This window comes from Carassius auratus, chromosome 32 (genome assembly GCF_003368295.1).
Source record: "Carassius auratus strain Wakin chromosome 32, ASM336829v1, whole genome shotgun sequence".
In the NCBI taxonomy this organism is placed as follows: domain Eukaryota; kingdom Metazoa; phylum Chordata; class Actinopteri; order Cypriniformes; family Cyprinidae; genus Carassius; species Carassius auratus.
The window spans coordinates 17,794,312-17,814,289 of record NC_039274.1 but is presented as its reverse complement, the minus strand read 5'-3'; the positions used below and the strand labels follow the sequence as shown (position 1 = coordinate 17,814,289).

The window sequence follows — 19,978 nt, the reverse complement described above, 5'->3', positions numbered from 1 at the left end:
ATCTATGTCAAACTCATCTTTTATGATCATTCTTGACATGTTCTATGTTAGAAGCAATTCAAGTGTGAGAGTATACATACAATATCCATATGCTTGTTATTTCATTGCTATGGCCTTTATGTATATCAAGACAGCGATCTAGCTAGAGTGTTAATTTCAACATCTACAATACATTTTTACATTTTAAAGTTGCTTCTGTTAACACTAATGTATTATGAACTAACTTTAATTATCAATATATAATATGTAATTTTAATATTTTTATTCATTTACAAAGTATGGTTTAGTACTGTACTGTTTTTTATTTTATAGTAAAGCACTATTTCAGTTTTCAATCAGTATCGGTTGATTAATCGGTATCGGCCAGCGTGGTCCACTATCGGTTGAACTCCAGTCTTCAGGGTCACATGATCCTTCAGAAATCATTTTAATCTGCTGATTTCTGATAATTTCATATTTATATTATCATTGTCGACCACAGTTGTGGAAACTGTGACAATTTTGTTTCAGGATTATTTGATAAAGTTCAAAAGAACAACATTTATATGAAAAAAAATATTAAAAAAAAAATAATGCATCCTTGGCAGGGTTATTATCATATACTAAAACTAAAACCATGAAAAAAGAAAATAATTTATTTACTTAATTGAGTTTAAAACATTAACTGATACATGTTCATTAAGTTTAAGTTGAAGTACTAAAATAACTGTAACTAAAAAAAAAAAAAAAAACGTTACAGACATAAAAAATAAATGAAAAAATCCAAAATATCATTGGATCTTGCAGAACAGAAGTCTTTATTTTATGTATTTATTTCCTTCAAAAGTGTATGAGCCACTAACAGGCTGTAGTTACCTGGACAGGCACAGGTGAAGTGGCGTAGATGAACGTTCCTCTGGGAAGACCTCCACCTGCGCTCGGATCGGCCAGAAAGGTCACAGAGGTCAAGTGTGAGGAGAACATGCAGGCGCGGACCGGAGGGAAGACACGCGACGGGCACCACGTGATTTCCTTCGGCTGCGGAGAGAGGAAGAAGATCTGGGTTTCCTGAGCAACACATTAATAACAATTCTGGTGAGATTATATGTTCAGCCAATCAGTTTGTTGTGTGTTTACTGAGCAGCCCATATAAGACGAGCAGAATGCTGAGAGAAAAAAAACGCTCTTCTTGATCACATTAAATAAAGGACGTCACCTGTCGTTGATCAGTTTGCACTGGAGGAGGTGGAGGACGAGCACAGTCTCGATACAGCATCCGAACCCTCTCACACTGAGCCTCAACCATCACTAAACGCTCTCCTGCAGACACAAACACCACCAGTCATGCATATAAATATATCAGTATAAAGATATCACTATATCAGTTATATAAGCTACTTTATGATTCACTGTGTGAAAGCACAGCTGTAAAACCTCTTTTTAGTGTTCATGCAAGAGTCATGCGAGATTAAACATTAAGGGGTGAGTTAAAGAGTTTGTTCAAATGAAATCTTTATATTTATTCATTTTAATGTTTATTTAGGTTTTAGTAGTTTTGTTAAGTGCTTTTGTCATTTTCATTAGTATATATATATATATATATATATATATATATATATATATATATATATATATATATATATAAAATAATTATTATTATTATCTACTTAGCTTTAATTTATTTATTTTTTATCTCCATTGGAAGAATGAATTTAAGCTTTTTACATATAAACGTTGATCCACACACATACATAGAGCACATTAGGTACAGGTTTGATAGAAGCTCGAGAACCAACAAGGTTTGTTCTCAGTTAGTTCATGTATTCTTATGCAAGTTAAAAAAAAATTCTAAAAATTCTAAATATTATATCAAATAAAATAATTAATATAATATAATTACATTTATATTTTATATCAACTGTATGCAAAAATAACATTTATATTTAATATAAAATTTTGTTTTACCATTATGGTAACTGTTTTAGGATGTATAAAACAAACAGGAAGTTGTTATTGGTTTTTGGTGTGGGCTCTCACCAGGACTGCACTCCTGAGCGATTAGGTTGAGCACCTCGACCGCTGCGGGACACTGCTGAATGAACTCCTCACAGAAGGAGCTGTCCTCCAGCAGCTGCGCCATCACCAAACACGCCCTGACGGAGACAAACACACAGAATAAACACACAGATCCCAAACACTACTGTACAAATAATGCACAAAGAAGAAGAGCAACGGTTCGTGTTTGACTTCCATATTGTTGAGGGTCTGACCTGGTTCTGATCTCGGCCAGAAGACGCACCACGGCCATCACAGGACTGGAGCCGTCTCCAGACGCAGGCAGAGACGTGTGGATGGACAGACTGCCCTCCTGCGGCAGAAGCATGGACTGCACGGCCTGGACAACCTTCTCTGTGATGGACAGCTTGTGCAGCGGCAGAGCCTGAGCACAAACACACAGAAGATATCTGAGCTGCTTCACAAACCTGCAAACATCACTGACATCGCTTGAAAAGAGCACAGGCAAAGGCACGTTCATTCATATCTGAAAGTGCATTTCTTTCTTGCAGTATGTTAGTCAGTTCAGTGGTAGGCAAACAGTGGGTTACTTTATATTTTTTGATTGTTTGTTAACTAACTAACTTACCAAGATGATTCCACATCATTAATTAAAGTCAATAGATTCCAATAAAGTATGGATGTTATGATGGAAAGCATGTCTGCATAAAATGTTATGTCATGTTTAATAAGAAGTAAATAAACTAACTAAACGAACTAAAACTATTCAAAACACAACATTTATTGAAAAAAATAAATAAGAATGTGTTAACATAAAAAAAATTCATTAATTGAAACTAAAAGAAAATTAATTACAAATATTAAATAATTAGAAATGTTGCCTGAAATAAATTTAAATTGAAGTACCGTATTTTTCGGACTATAAGTCGCATCAGTACAAAAATACGTGATGACGAGGAAAAAAACATATATAAGCAGGGCTCCAAACAAGGGCTCCTAACCCAGTGCATGAAATAATCACTTTTTTAAAGTATGCTAAAGTTTACGTAACTTTCACAAGTTAAAAATAATGAGTATTATAAGTAAAAATGAATAATTCTATGTCATATGATGTAAAAAATAATGAGCAATGAAACTGTGAACAATAACATTTTCATTAAATCAATCCAAAACATGAAATTCTGCTGTTTTGCAGACGTTTCAGAGTCGATTACCTCAGAGCGAGGGGTGCAGAGGCGGGATATGGGCACAGTGAGGATATCAGATGCTTTGCTGGTGCGTCGGTACTCGCTGGAAGGAAACCTGACCGTGGCCATTCCCTCCTGCTCATTAATGGATATGACGACTCCAACACTGTCCAACACACCTTTACCCACCACCTGCCACCGAGAACAAACACGGACAAACACTTCAGCAAGATACTAGTCATGTGAACAACTTAAAAAACTCATCAGCATGTAGAGTAGAGCCTGAATGATATGGGTTTTCTGGGGAGCCGATACGATACCGATATTAGACAGTAAAATGCCGATATTGATAGATATCGGCCGATATTCTTTGTGTATATTAAAATACATTGCCAGTCAAAGGTTTGGACACACTTACTATAACTGTCTAAACTTTTGACAAGAACTATATATAGAATACAGTATAAACAAACAGCATATATACATAAACCCATTTTGTGCAATGACCACTCAAATGTGGTGATCAAACACTTATAATGATGTTAATAAAAGATATGTAATATTGGCAGGGAATTTAACAATTTAACAATAAACTTTATTATCCGAAATGAGACTGACATCAGTTAACTGAACAGTAAAGTTGAAGTTTATTCAACTTTATTTCAAATAATTCCATTCAACTTTATTCCTTTGAAGTGTATTTCGTTTCAGAACATTCATTCATGGATTTGCGCTACTGCCTTCACACAGAAATTAAACTTACTAAAGGTGGTCTCATTCAAAAGGGACGAACACTCGATTTCAGGGTTCAAGAAGGGATCCCACGAATTTGGTGCGGATCCACCACGCTGTTACGGAGATACGGCCATTATATGTTATTATATGTCATAGACTTAAGCTTTAAAGCGTTTCATCCAGGTCGCCAGTAGCAAACAGTGGAGCGCATAATTATACCATTTAAAAGCATTTTATCAGAATTTTATGTTCTGTAAAGAAAAAATCATATTGGCGGCATATTTGCTGATACCGATATATGTGCAACAGGTTTTTTATCGGCCAATAAAATCGTCACAAACTATATATATCGTTCGAGCTCTAATTTAGAGTAATGACTGACCTGTACTTCAGAGCCGATCTTGATGGTCTCCTTGAATCCTCCCAGCGCACAGAGAGCCGCTACGGCCTGTCGGCCAATGGCCTGTAGCTTGGCTAACTTCCTGCCGCTGCTGGTGCCGCTCTCCAGAATACTCTCAGCATACTTGCCCAACTGAGGGATGTACATCAAGGCCCTGGACAACACCTGAAGGAGAGGAGTATGGAGTTTACACAAAACACAAACGGTTTCAGCGTACGCTCAATGAAGAACTTTTGATAACCGTTAACTGCGCCTATGTTAGGGAGCGAAAGACCTCGGCGCACCTTTTCTGCGGTGCTGGTCCATATCTGAGCCGTGTTGGACTCAGGTGCAGTCAGGAGACTGTGCAGCAGAGCGATGACCTCCGCAGCCATGCTGTTAGCCACGTGACCGCTGATGAAGGGCCGCACCGGATCTGAGCTGCGTGTCAAATCAAAGAGTTTCAGTCATTTCTCCTAAACACCTCCTGGAATCAGCCGTTGAAATAATTTTGGAAAATTGTTTAGGTAGCGATGGTTGGTTTGAAATGTCACAGTGACAAGAGTAACATCCTAAACTGTAGGATTTTAACAAGTTTCAAATAAGTTTCAAATAAGTTTTGACAAAAATAAAATGTTTTACAAATGAACATACCTCACATTTCAGCCTAATGAATGATAATGTCAGGAATTCCTAAACCATTTTGTCAGTCGAGCCCCTTAGATATATTAACTTAATAGAAATATTTACTTAAAGTAAACCTTGAGTTTTTAAGTGAATATTTTAATAACTGAATGGCATATTTGCATGTTCATAGTTCTCTGATTTTGGTTAATGGTTTCATGACATGCAAATAAACTCATAAAATATTACATATTTGTAAGCATTTTATTTGGATTTATTTGGACTTTTTAAATTTTTAAACGACTTATATACACAGTTTGACGACACATATTTAGGTCTCACTATTATTAGTATTAAATATCATGTTGTTTTAACTCACATAAGTGATCGTTAAAATAATAATTTTATTTTAAACTGCAAATTACTACTATTAAAGCCTTAAATTCTTCACTTTCTGCACCGTAATTAAACAATGCAAACAAATAAACATGACATTATAACAGGGTTATAAAAGTTCACTGAAACCTAAACCATAAAACAATTATTGTTACTTGAAATAAACTAACTAAAGAGAAAAAAAATGCAATGTAGTTAGTAAACAAAAATTTGATTAAAGCTAAATAGATTAAAAAAATAATAATAATAATAACACGACAAAAGCACACAAAATTACTAAAACTGAAATGAAAACAATATATTGAATAAAATATTAATAAAAGCTATAATAGCATCTCAACGATACAAAAATAACCCTGCTTTATTAGGTATAACAAGGAGGTAAGATGAAAAAAATAAATTAATCAACACCTTCCAAAGACAGTCAAGCACCTTCAGATATAAAAACTCCCACTGAATTGCACGAATCACTTGAATTTCAATATCAGACCGTCAGATTTCACTGAGTTTGCAGGTATGCAGTATATAAACCTTACTCTTACCGAGCCAGCTCAGCGTTCCTCTCTCTGCACACCGTAGACTGGGCGCTTTTCTTCTTGTCCCCTGTGGTGGATATCCCAGCGTTCTCCTGACCCGTGCTCTCTATCGGAGGACCCACACTAACAATAAGCCCAGACTGAGCCCACTTATTGGCCTTCCTCAGAGCGGACGAAGCCTCTTCCGTGATCACCTCACAGCAGCCGCTCTGCAAAACACAGGCGTTTCACTCATCCAGCACTGCTTTCTGCTCCCCAAACCCATCCACACTAAACCAAAGCTGACCTTGGTCATGTCCCGGTCCATCTTCACCACCTTCTCCATGTTCGCTCCAGTGCCGAGGCGGAAGGGACGACCCTCTGAGCTGCTGCAAGGTGTCGCGCAAACACTGACATCAGCCATAACCTTGTGCCAGAACTGAAGTGTTGAATGAGCTCAGAGTGTTTTTACCTGAGTAAGGGCTGAAGCACCTCATGGGACGACTGGTCTTCTCTTTTATGGATGAAAATGGACAGCTTGCCATCCACGGCTTCACCCTCCTCGCTAGCGTCTCTGTCGGTCTTAGCGCTGCTCTTGGGACAGGCCCGTGTCAGACTGGTGTCGGCCTCAGAGGCGCTGGGGGAGAGCAACGTCTGGCAACCTACGAGCGGAGATTAAAACATTTAAATAAGCATGTTGATAAAGCATACATATTAGAACTACAGTGGGTAAATTATTAAAGCATAAAATAAATGACTCCATGCATAAATACATGATCAAATAGTGCCTGAAAGTTTAATAACTAAAGTTTAATAACTAAAGTAAAAAATAGTACCTATAAGTTAAAGTTTAGTGTTAGGTTTAAGTTATAAGATAAGTTTAGGGTTGCAAAAAGGGTTCCAGCAAATTTCGGAAATATTCCAGAATTCTTTTGGAATATTCCAGGGATTTTGGGAAATGTTCCACCCCTTTGCGACCCGAAGGTAAAATAGTAATTTTGTTTCATATTTAATTTTTTTTTTAGTTTGTATTTTTGAAAAATGTCTATATAGTTTTTCTTACAACTATATAAACTAAGACTGAAATTAACAGTTTTAATTATCTTACTAGATCAAGTTAAACTAAATAAAAATGAGAAATGCTGTGAACTACAATAGGTTTAAGTTTTTTTTACATTTGATTTTTATTTATTTTAAAGTTATTTTAAGTTACTTCAAATATATATTTTTTTAATGGTTTTTGTTTTAGTAAACTATAATATCCCTCAGTTGCAAGGATGTATTTAAATGATCAAAATAACAGTAAAAATATTGGAAAAAGTAAAAATACATAAATAAAATTAGTTTAATTATTTTTTTTTAATTTTTTTTAAGGCATTTCAAGTAACAAAAATATTTTTATGGTTTTTAGTTTTAGTCAACTATTACATCACTCAGTTGCATAGATGTATTTAAATGATCAAAAATTATAATATTGATATTTTCTGGCACCTGGCACCACGTAGTCGGCCAGCTTGGCCAGCAGCAGCGAGGCGATGCGGAAGGCAGGATCACTGGCCTCCTGCTGCTCTGTGTCCAGCGCATACGCCGAGTAGCTCCAGGACGGCAGTGCTACATTCCCACAATCCTCCACACTCATGAGCGGCAGAGCAGCGCGGCACAGCTGCAGGATGATCAGCACCAGTTTGGGCGAGGGCCGCTGGTCCAGCAGCAGAGACAGGAGTTTAGACACGCAGGCAGGCTGGCTCAGGATGGTTTTGCCAATGTGGCTCCTGGAAGAGGAGAAAGAGCGATGCAACAGTTCAAACTGGGAAAAATCTGGAAAATCCATTACGACTTAAGCAGAATATGCAGAAAGATGAAAGTCATGCACAATTGAATAATAATGTCTGTTGTGTGTATTAGCAGCATGCTGAATCTCCAGTGTGGTGCGATTCAGAATGACTCTTTTGAGCAGGTTCCTCAGTTGATCAAAATGATTCACAAAATGAATCGCTTTGCTTTACTTAACAGCAGATGACCTCAAATGTCACTCAAACTGTAGCGATTACTAATGTTCAGGTGTGGTTAACCATTTAGGAAATGAGACTTAAATCATTATAATTCTAATACATAACTTTTATTAATGTTATTCTTCATCAGTTTTTTCATTTTTATTTTTGTATTGTGGTTAAACAGTAACAATAAATACAACATAACCATTTAGGTACGGTCTTAATTTACTGATGTATAAAACATGAGTTAAGTGCACTAAATTGTATTGAATGTGCACTTTTAGGCTACTTCAAATCTTTAATGTACATTTTTAGAAATTGTACTTACAAATAATACAATATTAATGAAATGAAAGGCCACTTAAGAGACTTAAAGAGAGACACTTTCATGACCGTTTCTGAACACACTTAAGTGCACTTTAAAAAAATGTCATTTATAATAATGTAAAATTAATTGTTCACTTTGAAGCACATTTTATATCATGTTGATATTTAAATCAATAACCTTGCATTGTGTTTTAAAGCAGTAAACTTATTTTGATGTGTTGACTAACATACTAAAGCAGATTTAAAGTTCTTGATTTTTATTTTAACTAAAATATTTTATTTGTTAATATATTTTAAACATTCTAAATAACTTCATTATAATAAATGTGTAATCACAAATATATTTAAACACATAACATACAAATTCCTATAGAAATGTCTTTAAAGTAGATGCTTGTCAGTACATTTCAATTAAATTTAAATTGCATATAGAATTGTACTTAAGTGGCTCAAAAAGCACTCAAACGATCAGCTAACTGCATTTGATATAATAATTTAATATAATGTAATTGAAGCTATCCTACATTTTAATTTCACTGTTATTAACATGCAATTAAATTTTCAAAAGCGTTACATTCAGTTTACACTTAAGTATATTCTTGTACGGTGTATAACTTCCATAAAAAGTGCTATTTTTACACAGTTTATCTTTTTATAAAGATGCAGCAAATGGAAATCCTTGAAACGGGTGTGAAACCAAAGGAACTGAGAACGGTTTCAGTACCTGGACAGATCGTTGAGCAGACTGAGCACATCCTGCAGGGCGTCGTTTCCCGCCGCTTGGTTCCCGCAGCAGTCTGTCGCGCGAGCCAGGTGATTGGTCAGCAAGCTAGACACCTGTCGTGCCAGCCCAGAATGCACTGCGTCTGTGGAGCCTCCTATTTATCAACAGTGAGCGTCGGTTAACACTGAACAGGATTTCTGTGATACTTCTCCAACCGCAAACGTTGCTCACCTTCGACTTTCTCCCACTCGATGCAGCGGTTGGCCAGCACCTGGAAAGCGGCCCAGGCCATCGTAGCCACTTTCTGTTTTTTGGTTTGTTTCTCGCTGGAGCTGCTGTCTCTCTGACTGCTGAGACTGCACAGTCTGTCCATGAGCTGAACCAGACCGCTGCGCACCAGACACTGCTCCTCGCTCCTGAGCACAGCGACACACAACACGGTTTACATCCACCTCTGAATCTGCCTCATGTCACCTGCGGTCAATGCTCTGGCTAGTGTTGACACATTCTCTGTTGTTCTGTGTTGTTATTGTTCGCTTTAACTAGTAAAGACTAAATCAAATCTATATATTCATTGAAAAATTAAAATGGGAAACAGAACTGTTGCATTGGAAACTTTATAAAACTAAACATATTTTAGATTAATGTACTAAAATTTCTAAAACTAGGACTGTAGTAAAAATAAATGTGCTTAAAAAAAAAAAATTCATCATTTAAAACTGAAATAAAAATAAATGAGCTAAATATAAAATGGCAGAAGTACATTACAAAATCAAATTTAAACTAAGATAAACATCTTACATCTAAAACTTAACATATAAATGCGAATTTAAAATGTTAATAAAACCTATAATAGTATATTAATATTACAGACTGGGATTTTAAAATCAATATTATTCAATATTATTCAACATCATAACGACAACAATTATTCATCACCTTAAACTCAAATAAAATTAGATTTAAAAAAATATATATAATAATAATAAAACTAACATGAAACCTGAATATAATAAAAGCTAATTTAAAAATGTTAATCAATACTATCAGAGCATGAAAAAAAATAATACTAAAATAACACTGCTACTATAATAGCAAGTTGGGATTTAAAATTCAACATTATTCATAATCTAAAATTTCAAAAAAAAAAAAAAAAGCTAAATAGAAATATTGAAAAGAAGAATAAAGATGACAAGCGCATTAAATAAAAAAAAAAAAAAGAAAACAATTATTTTAAATAAATAAGTAAAGAACACAAAACTAAATGACTAAAACTAAAATGTAAATGAAAACTCAAAATATATATAATAAATATAATAATATAATAAATGCAACCTTATAGGTTTTTTTTAAAAAAATACTACATAAATTACACAAAAATAGCACTTTTTTTTTTTTTTTTTTTTTTACAAAAAAGCATGTTGGTAACATTATATCAAAATTGGCACCAATTTCTTTTTTATAAACACTTTCCAAGTGTTACTGTAACAGTAATCAGAGTGCATTATTTCCAAGAAGAACTCATTTCTTCTGTTCTGTTGACATCACCGGGGTCTTGTTACAGAAGTCCATATGTGATTTGATGAAATGAGGGCTGAATGTTCACCTGGTGTAGGGGATGGTGCACAGCAGGCCGATGCTGTTGGCGCAGGCGATTGGGTAACGGGCGCAGAGAGACACCACAGACGTCATGGTCTCTCCAAACGCCTCCTGGACCTGCTCCATCATCCCCCCGCAGGTCAGTTCCTCCACCCTACACACACACACACACGCACACACACACAGGCTCTCATGAGGACAACTGAAGCTTCACAACACTGATGCAACAATCTGCAGATTGATCTACCAATATTAAACCAAAAATAAAGGTTTGTGGTCAGTAAGACGTCTGTTCTGGTCCCCAAGGCTGCATTTAGTTGATTAAAAATGTAGTAAAAACAGTACATTTGTGAAATATTATTACAATTAAAAATAACTCTTTTCTATATAAATATATTGTAAAATGTAATTTATTTCTGTGATGCGCAGCTGTATTTTCCTGCAGTCTCCAGTGTCACATGATCTTCAGAAATTATTCTAATGTACTGATCTGCAGCTTGAGTAAGGGTGTGTGATGTGTCATATCTTAATATTTTTGGGGATTTTTCCAATACTGATTATTAAAACAAATAATATTTACTAACCCTTTATTTTAAGGTGTTTTTTATTTTATTTTATAGCTTTAATAACATCTGATTGGCCTCGTTACGAATGTTTTTTGTTTGTTTTTTGCACAGTGACTGACATACTCGACAATATCAGCTTGCATTTCATTAAAACAACAATTATGATATTATCATAGATGGCAGCCAAATTTAGGCACACCCCTACGCTCAAGAAAAAACTTCAGATGAATTTCAATATTGAGAACAGCTGAGCAGCTTCCTCTTTCTGTGGAAACCGTGATGCATTTTATTTCTCAGGATTCATTGATGAATAGAAAGTTCAAGAGAACAGCATTCATGTTAAATTGAAATCTAGAAACTGTTACATTTGCTGAATAAAATGATTAATTTTAGAGTGTATTGCATGTTGAAATATCTGAGGTTAGATGTACCGCGGGCCGCCCTGCAGCACCATGGTGACGGGGCCGACCAGATGTGTGACTCCTCCGACCCGGACGGCAGCGGTGAGCAGCTCCCTCATGTGAACCAGAGCCTGTCTCCGGGTGCGTCCTCTCCTCCAGCGCGTCTGAGCCGCCGACAGGAAGCTGCTGCTGGACACCTGCAGGCACAGGACGCACGTAAGAGCTGATGTTCGTCCGTGAGCGACACCAGTGTCCTGCTGAATGAGTCTGATCTTACGGTCTGATCGGGAGTGGTTCCTATGAAGGCGAACAGCTGTCCCAGCAGCACACTGTACGTGGGCTTGTCCTTGCGGTCTTCAATGGCCAACGACTGCAGCAGAGTAAAAGAGCTGCTCCGGTGACTGGATGGATGGAGGCGCCTCCTACACACACACAGAGAGAGAGAGAGAGACTGGTTATTAGTTTGTAAAAAAAAAACAATTACATTTAGAATTTACCTAACATTAAAACTGACGTGTTATTTTTTTAACAATAAATGTCACTAAACATGCATGTATTTTAACATGCAAAAATAAAAATATATGCATAAATAAATGCATGAATAAATTTGCACAGGTATAAATAAATAAATGCATAAATAAAAATATATGCATGAATAAATGTATTAATAATGAAACAAATGCATAAATAAATTACTTAAATGCGTAAACCTGAATTTACCTATTACAGCAATAAGCCAGTAAAAAATAAAAAAATATTATATATATATATATATATATATATATATATATATATATAAAATATAAATAAGCTGTCATAGGAGAAAGTATTTTAACAAAAAAACTAAAAAAATAAATTACAAAAAGAAGTATAAATAAATGCACAAATAAATATAGTAATAAATAAATGCATACATTTATTAATAAATAAATGCATTGATAAATGTATAAATAAATGTAAATATGTATAAATAAATGCATAAATAAAATAAATGCATGAATAAATTCAGCTTTAATAAAAATAATAATAATCATAACAAACAGTTCTTCGCTGTTTAAGTAATAATGTAGTTTATTATTCTAACTTAGGCTATTTGCAGTTGCCCAGCACCGTAGATACTTGGTGCTTTCAGGTAAAATTCAAGTGATGTTTATTCAAAGGTGTGCATATGTTCATCCTTTACGTCTCAGGTACCTTTGTGCTCCATGTGGGAACTCCACATCACTGTTGGCAATCATTTCCAAATCTGAGGGAGCGGACATACTGCGCAGGAACACAGGCTGCTTCACGATGGGATGGGATTTGGCGTCTGACACAGACTTACAGGCTGCAAGCAGAAGTTCAGAGGGCCGTGAGCACAGCTGTATGTTTTTGCAGGCGTGTGTGTGCATGTGTAAAAGCGTATGCAGGTCACCTGTTGTGCTGGTGGGTGTTGAGGACAGACTCTTGCTCTGCGGAGCGATGGTGACATGCAGCAGCAGCTCCGAGCGGTTGATCAGGCTCTTCACCAGCGCTTTGGTTTTAGTCAGAGGAACAGAGCTTCTCTGCTGCGTGGAGTTCACCTCATGGAAGAACTTCTCTCTGATCCGAACAAAACAAAACACAATCACAATCACCTGAAGTAGCAGTAAATTCAGAAGTACACACTCATTCCAAAGTTTGGGGTCTGTCTTTGAAAGCCTCTTACTTATTTTGCATTTATTTTTTTTATTTTTGAATATCATTAAGCTACTTATTATAGTTTTTATTAATATTCTGAATCAGTTTTATGTACTTTGTTTTCATTTTAAATTTAGTTAAATTTTATCAAATTTGTTGTCAGTTTTGACATTTTTAGTAGTTTTTGGTGTTTTAATATGTCTGTGCATTTTTTCATAAATATTTCATTTCAGTTATAGCTTTAGATATTTTAGAACATTTAGAACATAAATTAAAAATGTCGATTTGACAACTAGCTGAATTTAATTTTTTTACATATTTATTTTAAGTTAATATCCATTTTATTTCAAGTAACGGAAATGCTTTTATGGTTTTAGTTTTAATTTCAGTTTTAGTTTTAGTTAACTAGAAAAACCCTGGTCTCTTTTACCCTGATTCGATTCTGATGAATTTTTATGACATTTTAAGTGTCTTTACTCTCACTTTTGATCAACTGCTGAAGGAAACCATTCATTTCTTCCTAATCCCAAACCAAACGCTTTGTGATAAATGTAGCTTCACTACAGGAAGTCGTAATGTGTTTCCCATCATACCTTAAAGCCATCACAGCGTTTTCTGGATCAGTGGGGTCCAGAGGAACCTCCTTCAGTGAACACAGAAGCTCCAGCTCCTTCATTTTGTTCTGTGGGCCACAAGACAAACCAAAAGTGTTCATCTTTGATAAACGCAATACAATGGAAGCCAGTAACGTCAAGAACGCTGAAATTCTTGTTGTATGTTGCTTGAACAACCTTGAAGTGCACTTAACTGTACTGAACATGCACTTGAAGGGTACTTTAAATCTTAGAAGTACTTTTTTTAAATGCTGTAACTGCAGATTTAAAAATAAAAAAATAAAAAAATAAATAAATAAATAAAAGGCCACTTAAGTGAGAGAGAGTTTCTTAAAACACTTAAGTAAATTTTTTAAAAGTGTGAATAAAATGTTAATTTAAAGTACATTTTAAATCATTATGTTTTAATAATATTTGTCACTTATTTTGATGTGCTGACTAACATAGTGAAGCACATGTAAAGTACTTGATTATCATTTGAACTTTAGTTTGTGATATTACATTTAAATGTTAACATATTTTTAAGTAAATTACAACATTACAAATGTGCGATTACGAATATATTTAGATACATGACATTCAAGTTTCAACAGAAACGACATTATATAACGCAATACAATAGAAGCAAGTAACATCAATAACACTGAAATTCTTGTTGTATGATGCTTGAACAACCTTCAAGCGTACTTTAAATCTTAGAAGTAAATTTTTTAAAGCTGTAATTGCAGATTAAAATAAAAAATAAATAAATAAAAGGCCACTTAAGTTTCTTAACACACTTAAGTAAACTTAAAGTACATTTTAAATCATTGTTTTAATAATATTTGTCACTAATTTTGATGTGCTGACTTGATTATCATTTGAACTTTAGTTTTTGATATTACATTTAATGTTAACATATTTTGTAAGTAAATGTATTGAATTGCAACTTTATCAACATTACAAATGCGCGATTACGAATATATTTAGATGCATGACATTCAAGTTTCAACAGAAACCACATTTAAGTATATTTTAGGCAGCACATACAACAGTGCTTCAACCATATTTCAAAGACAATAGAATTACGAAATTACATATAAAGATGTACTTAAGTCTAAATGCAATTAGTTTGGCTAATTGCATTTAATATGCATTTAAACTATAATGCATTCTAATTTAATTGCAATTAGTGTCTAAAAACATTACACTACACATTTTAAAGTATATTATACCATATTAAGTGCTGTTTTTAAAACTATGCCTAGTGTACTTCTTTCCACAAGGATAACGATCATATGTCTCCGATCACTGACCTCAAAGAAGTGATAGTCGTGGAAGAAGGGAGAGTTGTTCTCCAGTTTGCCCTGCTGAGCTTCTTCTGCTTCATTCTGCCACTTCTGCTCCAGTTCAGCTACACTCTGAAACAAACACACACAGACACGATAAGAGCGTCACACAGCGTGTGTGTGAGGAGCTGCTGTGGGACACACACCTGTAACTGTCTCTCCATTGCGTTGATCTTCTTGAAGGTCTCGGCCATGATCTTGCAGAGCAGGTTGTGCTCCTCTCTGTGCATGTCTCTGTACTGGAAGTTGACTAGCGACTGCAGCGCATCCACCAGACCCAAGTGCTTGATGACACACGACACGATCACTTCCTCCATCACATCAGGACGCATCACCTCTCTGAGAGACCATCAGGACACTATTAATGTCATGCTTTTAAATTCACATTTATTTGTATAGCGCTTTTCACAATACATAACATTTTAAAACAGAGTAAAAAAATGCTGAAATTTGTAGTTTGCCTTTACGGAGGTGTGAAAATAAAATAAAATAAAAATGACTTCTTTAAAGGTCCCGTTCTTCGTGATTCCATGTTTTAAACTTTAGTTAGTGTGTAATGTTGTTGTTAGAGTATAAATAATATCTGAAAAATTCTAAAGCTCAAAGTTCAATGACAAGCGAGATATTTGATTTAACAGAATTCGCCTACAAATAACGACCCGTTTGGACTACATCCCTCTAGTTCCTGCAGTAATGACGTCACTAAAACAGTTTTTTGACTAACCTCCGTCCACATGAATACACAAAAAGGGGGCGTGGCCTTGTTGCACGGAGAAGAGAAAGAGTTGCGTTTGTGTTTGTCGCCATGTTTGTCGTTGAAACGCTGTTATTTTCATCTCTGAGTCCAATCATCATTGTTTGGGCTTTCCAGGGTCGCTGTACTTTGAGTTTAATGTTTACAATTTCTGTTTAACTCGGTTCCCGAAAATTATAATCCACATGTAAAACTATGCAGCACATTTTGCTGAGGACACCGAGCTTCCTCAATCTCAATCAGCACAAAGATTATTCTTGAAAGATGGAGCAGTTCCCTCTTTGTCTGGAGAAGGTGTTGTTTATGGACCACAACCGGTAAGTGTATTTTATTATTTAAATTGGCGTTTAACAGTTTCTGTAACTTATTACACAAAGGGCAACGCTGTTTAGCTTTGTTAACTAGATGTTAGGGCTGTGAAAAAAAATCTAATGCGATTTTCATGCGCATCTCGTCAGTAAAAATGCTCCTGTGATTATAAGTACATCTCCAGCACGTGCGTTCAGATCAACATTGCCAGGTTTTCAAAACAAATCCTGTCCACTTGCTTCTCAAAACTAGCCCAAACACGTTTCCATGAGGGGAGCACGCGCTCAGCTGGTGTCGAATCACAACACAGGAACCGCTTACCCAATCAGAACTCGTTACGTATTTCTGAAGGAGAGGCTTCATAGAACAAGGAAGTCATCAGCCCATTTTTATGACAGTGAAAACAGCGGTATACAGATAGGTGAATTGTGTGAAAAATATAGTTTTTTTACACGCGAAACATGAACACATGTTATATTGCACACTGTAAACACAATCAAAGCTTCAAAAAAAACACGAAAAATGGGACCTTTAAAATAAAAAAAAATGCTAATAAATCACTACACGAATTGACATTATTTTGACTATGATAAAGGTGCCATTTGCACTATTTTTTATTAACTAAAATAAACAAAAATGTATAAATCTTGCAAAAAATATATAGATACAGATATAGATACATAAACACACACACACACATATACATATACATATATATATATATATATATATATATATATATATATATATATATATATATATATATATATATAATGCTACATATATAAAATAAAATAGAGCATTGCATTAGCAAGCACAAGGTTGTGGGTTCGAATCCCAGGGAACACATATTAGGAGAAAACTGTTAGCAAAAATTGTTATATATTAGGGGTGTAACGGTTCACAAAATTCACGGTTCGGTTCGATACGATACACTGATGTCACGGTTCGGTTCGATACGTTTTACATACAGCAAAATGTAAAAACATCTCAACTTTTCAGAATGCCGCAAGCGCACCGCGGGTCATGTGACAAGAACCAACCAATCAGCTTCATCCTTTCCCATAACAACGTTGAGAGCTCAGCCAAGATAAAGGAACAGCTGATCATAGTTGTATATGGATTGCAATTTTGAAATAAATTCAGTAGCAGAGCTACTGCAAGCGATTTTTAGAGCTGCAAATCCATTTATCCTTCGCTGAAATTTCCGCGTCTCATGGAGAGAGCACGTCATTGTTGCTTAGCAAAGACAGACGCCTCATGAGCGCTTCTGCCCGAGCGCTTTGGAAAGGAGGAGAAAGACGCGCTTAGCGTTTTCCATGCGTTTTTAGGCACGATATGTGAACGGCCCCTAACTGTGCGTTCACACCGCCAGCGTCGAGAGCGTCAAAGTGGCCGGAAGTCATTCATTTTCAATGTGAGCCGGCGTCGAGCAGCGGCGAGGAGCGGCGCGGCGCGACTTGGCCGTTGAGAGCGTCGAGGAGAGTTGAAATCAGGGCAACTTTATGGTAATGATCTATGACGCGGTTGGGCAGCAACCAATCGGAACGTAGAAGTCCACCGCTTGAGAGGATTCCAGAGAACGCAGCTCCGACCATTAGTTCCCAATCACAATGGAGGACAGGTTGATTATTGCTGTTTCGCGTTTGCAATAATCTATGATGTGTCCCTGTTTACGTACAGGGACATAAAAAATAGATTAAAAGTGATACGTGGACCAAGGTGTCTGAGATTGTTCATTTTAAGTAAAGGATCTTAATATTTAGTCCACAACAATATTTAATGAGGTTAACTTATAACTTTACCCTCCTTGTGGTTAGTCTGCACGAGATCAACAAGCTGTTTGCTTTGCGGCCGCTTTAAATTCAAAATAAGCATTCGATCTACGTCAGAGCGTCTGAGCGCTCACGAATCTTTCTGCAGCGTCGTGAGCAGAGCGGCAAGAGCGATTTTTGACGCTCTAGACGCCGGCGGTGTGAACGCACAGTAAGGCGCTCGCTCACTCAGCACGCGCTGAAGGCTCGTTGCAAAATGTCTAATGCATTTAACAGACCAGAAATATAAGATCCTAAAATAACCAACAGGTCTGGTGTTTGGGTTGGATTCCCTGTAAGCTATAGTGTCTAAATGCTGCAGGGATAGTTTGCTGCGTGCATGTTTCTCCTTTTTTTCGTCTTTTCCCAGATAGTACTAACGCATATATCCCAGATATTCCCGCTGTTTTTTTTTTTTTTTTTTTTTTTTTTGTAATCCCGCTGGTGTACCCTGTCATGTTGCAGATGCGACATACCGTTGTTTTTTTTTCTTGCCATCACCATTATAGCTTAAAGGGAATCCAAAGTGCACCCAAACACCAGACCTGTTGGTTATTGGAGGATCTTCTCATTTCTAGTCTGTTAAACGCATTGGCTATTTTGCAACGAGCCTTCAGCGCATACTGAGTGAGCGAGCGCCTGCTGAGTAGCCTAACATAAACATATAAGATGGTGTTTTTTTCTTCTTCGGGAGTGTCAGGGGCGTTGCCTGTTACGTTGTTTGGGTTATTGGGCTACCTTGTTGAACGCATATCATTATATTTCTTTCTCTCTCTTTTTTTTTTTTCAAATATAATTAATTACTCCAACGAACCGTTCGGTATACATAATGCGTACCGCGTACCGAACCGAAAGCGTCGTACCGAACGGTTCAATATGAATACGCGTATCGTTACACCCCTATTATATATATATATATATATATATAAATTATATATATATACATATATGTGTGTATATATATATATATATATATATATATATATATATATATATATATATATATACATATATGTGTACACACACACACACATTATTAATTTAATGGGTTTAAAACTTTTAAATTGAAACTTATTTCATTGGTTGCTTCAATACTGTAAGCTGCAATATATTTCAATATATTATGCAAGTTGTAAAGTGTTTAATTTATATTTTTACTTTTGAATGAATGAACTGATAACCGCCTCCTTCCTCTTGGTAGTATGATTTCTACATTTCAAGATGCTTTTCTGATTACGGTTAAATGTTCTGCTATCATTAAGTTACATTCCTCTAATATGCCTCTAACGTGCTCACTTGATGCTGGGGCGAAACTGAGGCCGGCCTCTTCCAGACAGCTCCCTCAGGCGGCCCATAATGCCCGGGGGTAGGTGTATGCGGGGCAGCTCACAGCAGGCGGGGCCTGGAGGAGGGACCAGGATGTCTGAAGGATAGGTGAACTCTCGCTCCTCGTCGATGGTGAGAGGCAGAGGAGACGGAGACGGCGTGAGGGCAGGAGAGATCGCTCCGTTAGCCTCCACCTGCCACTGACACCTTACACAGAACAACAAATGGAGAACCACATATTAAACAGCAGCAAAGAAATACTGTTATGTGCATTAAAAATGAGCAAAAGAGACAGTAAAGACATTTTCTGAAGAAAAACAAACATTAATAGTGAGGAAAGCCAAAATATTAATGTATATTAACCGAGTAATCCATTATTTTGTAGATTAACGATGGTTAAATGTTCTTTTAGATTTAGCTTGCTTTCATTTTGGTATCTTAATTTTTAAGGTTTTATATGGTTATTATCTAGAGATATGAGGATTTCCCATTAGCAAATTTTTTAATTACACACATTTTCAGCTCCCCAGATTTCCGCAACTCAAGCATACAGGGCCTCAAAAATGAAAACTACAAAATAAAAGTTTGTTAAGAACCAGAATCTCACAGGATATTAAGATATCACTTCTGGAGTTGCATGCACATAAATGTAAATGATAATAATAATATATTTATGGCACTCTGAAAGAGGACAAACTACACGTTCCTAGTTTCAACATCATTTGTTCTTCA

The 19,978-nt window shown here is 35.9% G+C and overlaps 1 protein-coding gene across 9 annotated transcripts in view; it reads right to left on the bottom strand.

Annotated features, from left to right (window-relative positions):
• Nucleotides 1–19,978, bottom strand: part of LOC113051732 (probable E3 ubiquitin-protein ligase HECTD4) — a 75,809-nt gene that overhangs the window by 26,553 nt on the left and 29,278 nt on the right. For 5 of the 9 annotated variants that reach the window (XM_026215726.1, XM_026215730.1, XM_026215729.1 and 2 more), the window contains exons 25-46: nt 19,217–19,453; nt 15,190–15,382; nt 15,011–15,115; nt 13,695–13,783; nt 12,857–13,023; nt 12,637–12,769; nt 11,720–11,864; nt 11,473–11,639; nt 10,483–10,629; nt 9,108–9,292; nt 8,877–9,030; nt 7,323–7,603; nt 6,304–6,493; nt 6,139–6,220; nt 5,859–6,061; nt 4,602–4,737; nt 4,300–4,482; nt 3,210–3,374; nt 2,250–2,419; nt 2,017–2,132; nt 1,196–1,299; nt 856–1,047 (exon numbers count right to left, since the gene is read on the bottom strand). In XM_026215726.1, coding sequence (XP_026071511.1) covers nt 856–1,047; nt 1,196–1,299; nt 2,017–2,132; nt 2,250–2,419; nt 3,210–3,374; nt 4,300–4,482; nt 4,602–4,737; nt 5,859–6,061; nt 6,139–6,220; nt 6,304–6,493; nt 7,323–7,603; nt 8,877–9,030; nt 9,108–9,292; nt 10,483–10,629; nt 11,473–11,639; nt 11,720–11,864; nt 12,637–12,769; nt 12,857–13,023; nt 13,695–13,783; nt 15,011–15,115; nt 15,190–15,382; nt 19,217–19,453 — 3,544 coding nt within the window. The remainder of the gene's footprint in view (nt 1–855; nt 1,048–1,195; nt 1,300–2,016; nt 2,133–2,249; nt 2,420–3,209; nt 3,375–4,299; nt 4,483–4,601; nt 4,738–5,858; nt 6,062–6,138; nt 6,221–6,303; nt 6,494–7,322; nt 7,604–8,876; nt 9,031–9,107; nt 9,293–10,482; nt 10,630–11,472; nt 11,640–11,719; nt 11,865–12,636; nt 12,770–12,856; nt 13,024–13,694; nt 13,784–15,010; nt 15,116–15,189; nt 15,383–19,216; nt 19,454–19,978) is intronic. The other 4 variants (XM_026215735.1, XM_026215733.1, XM_026215732.1 and 1 more) reach the window with 2 other exon arrangements.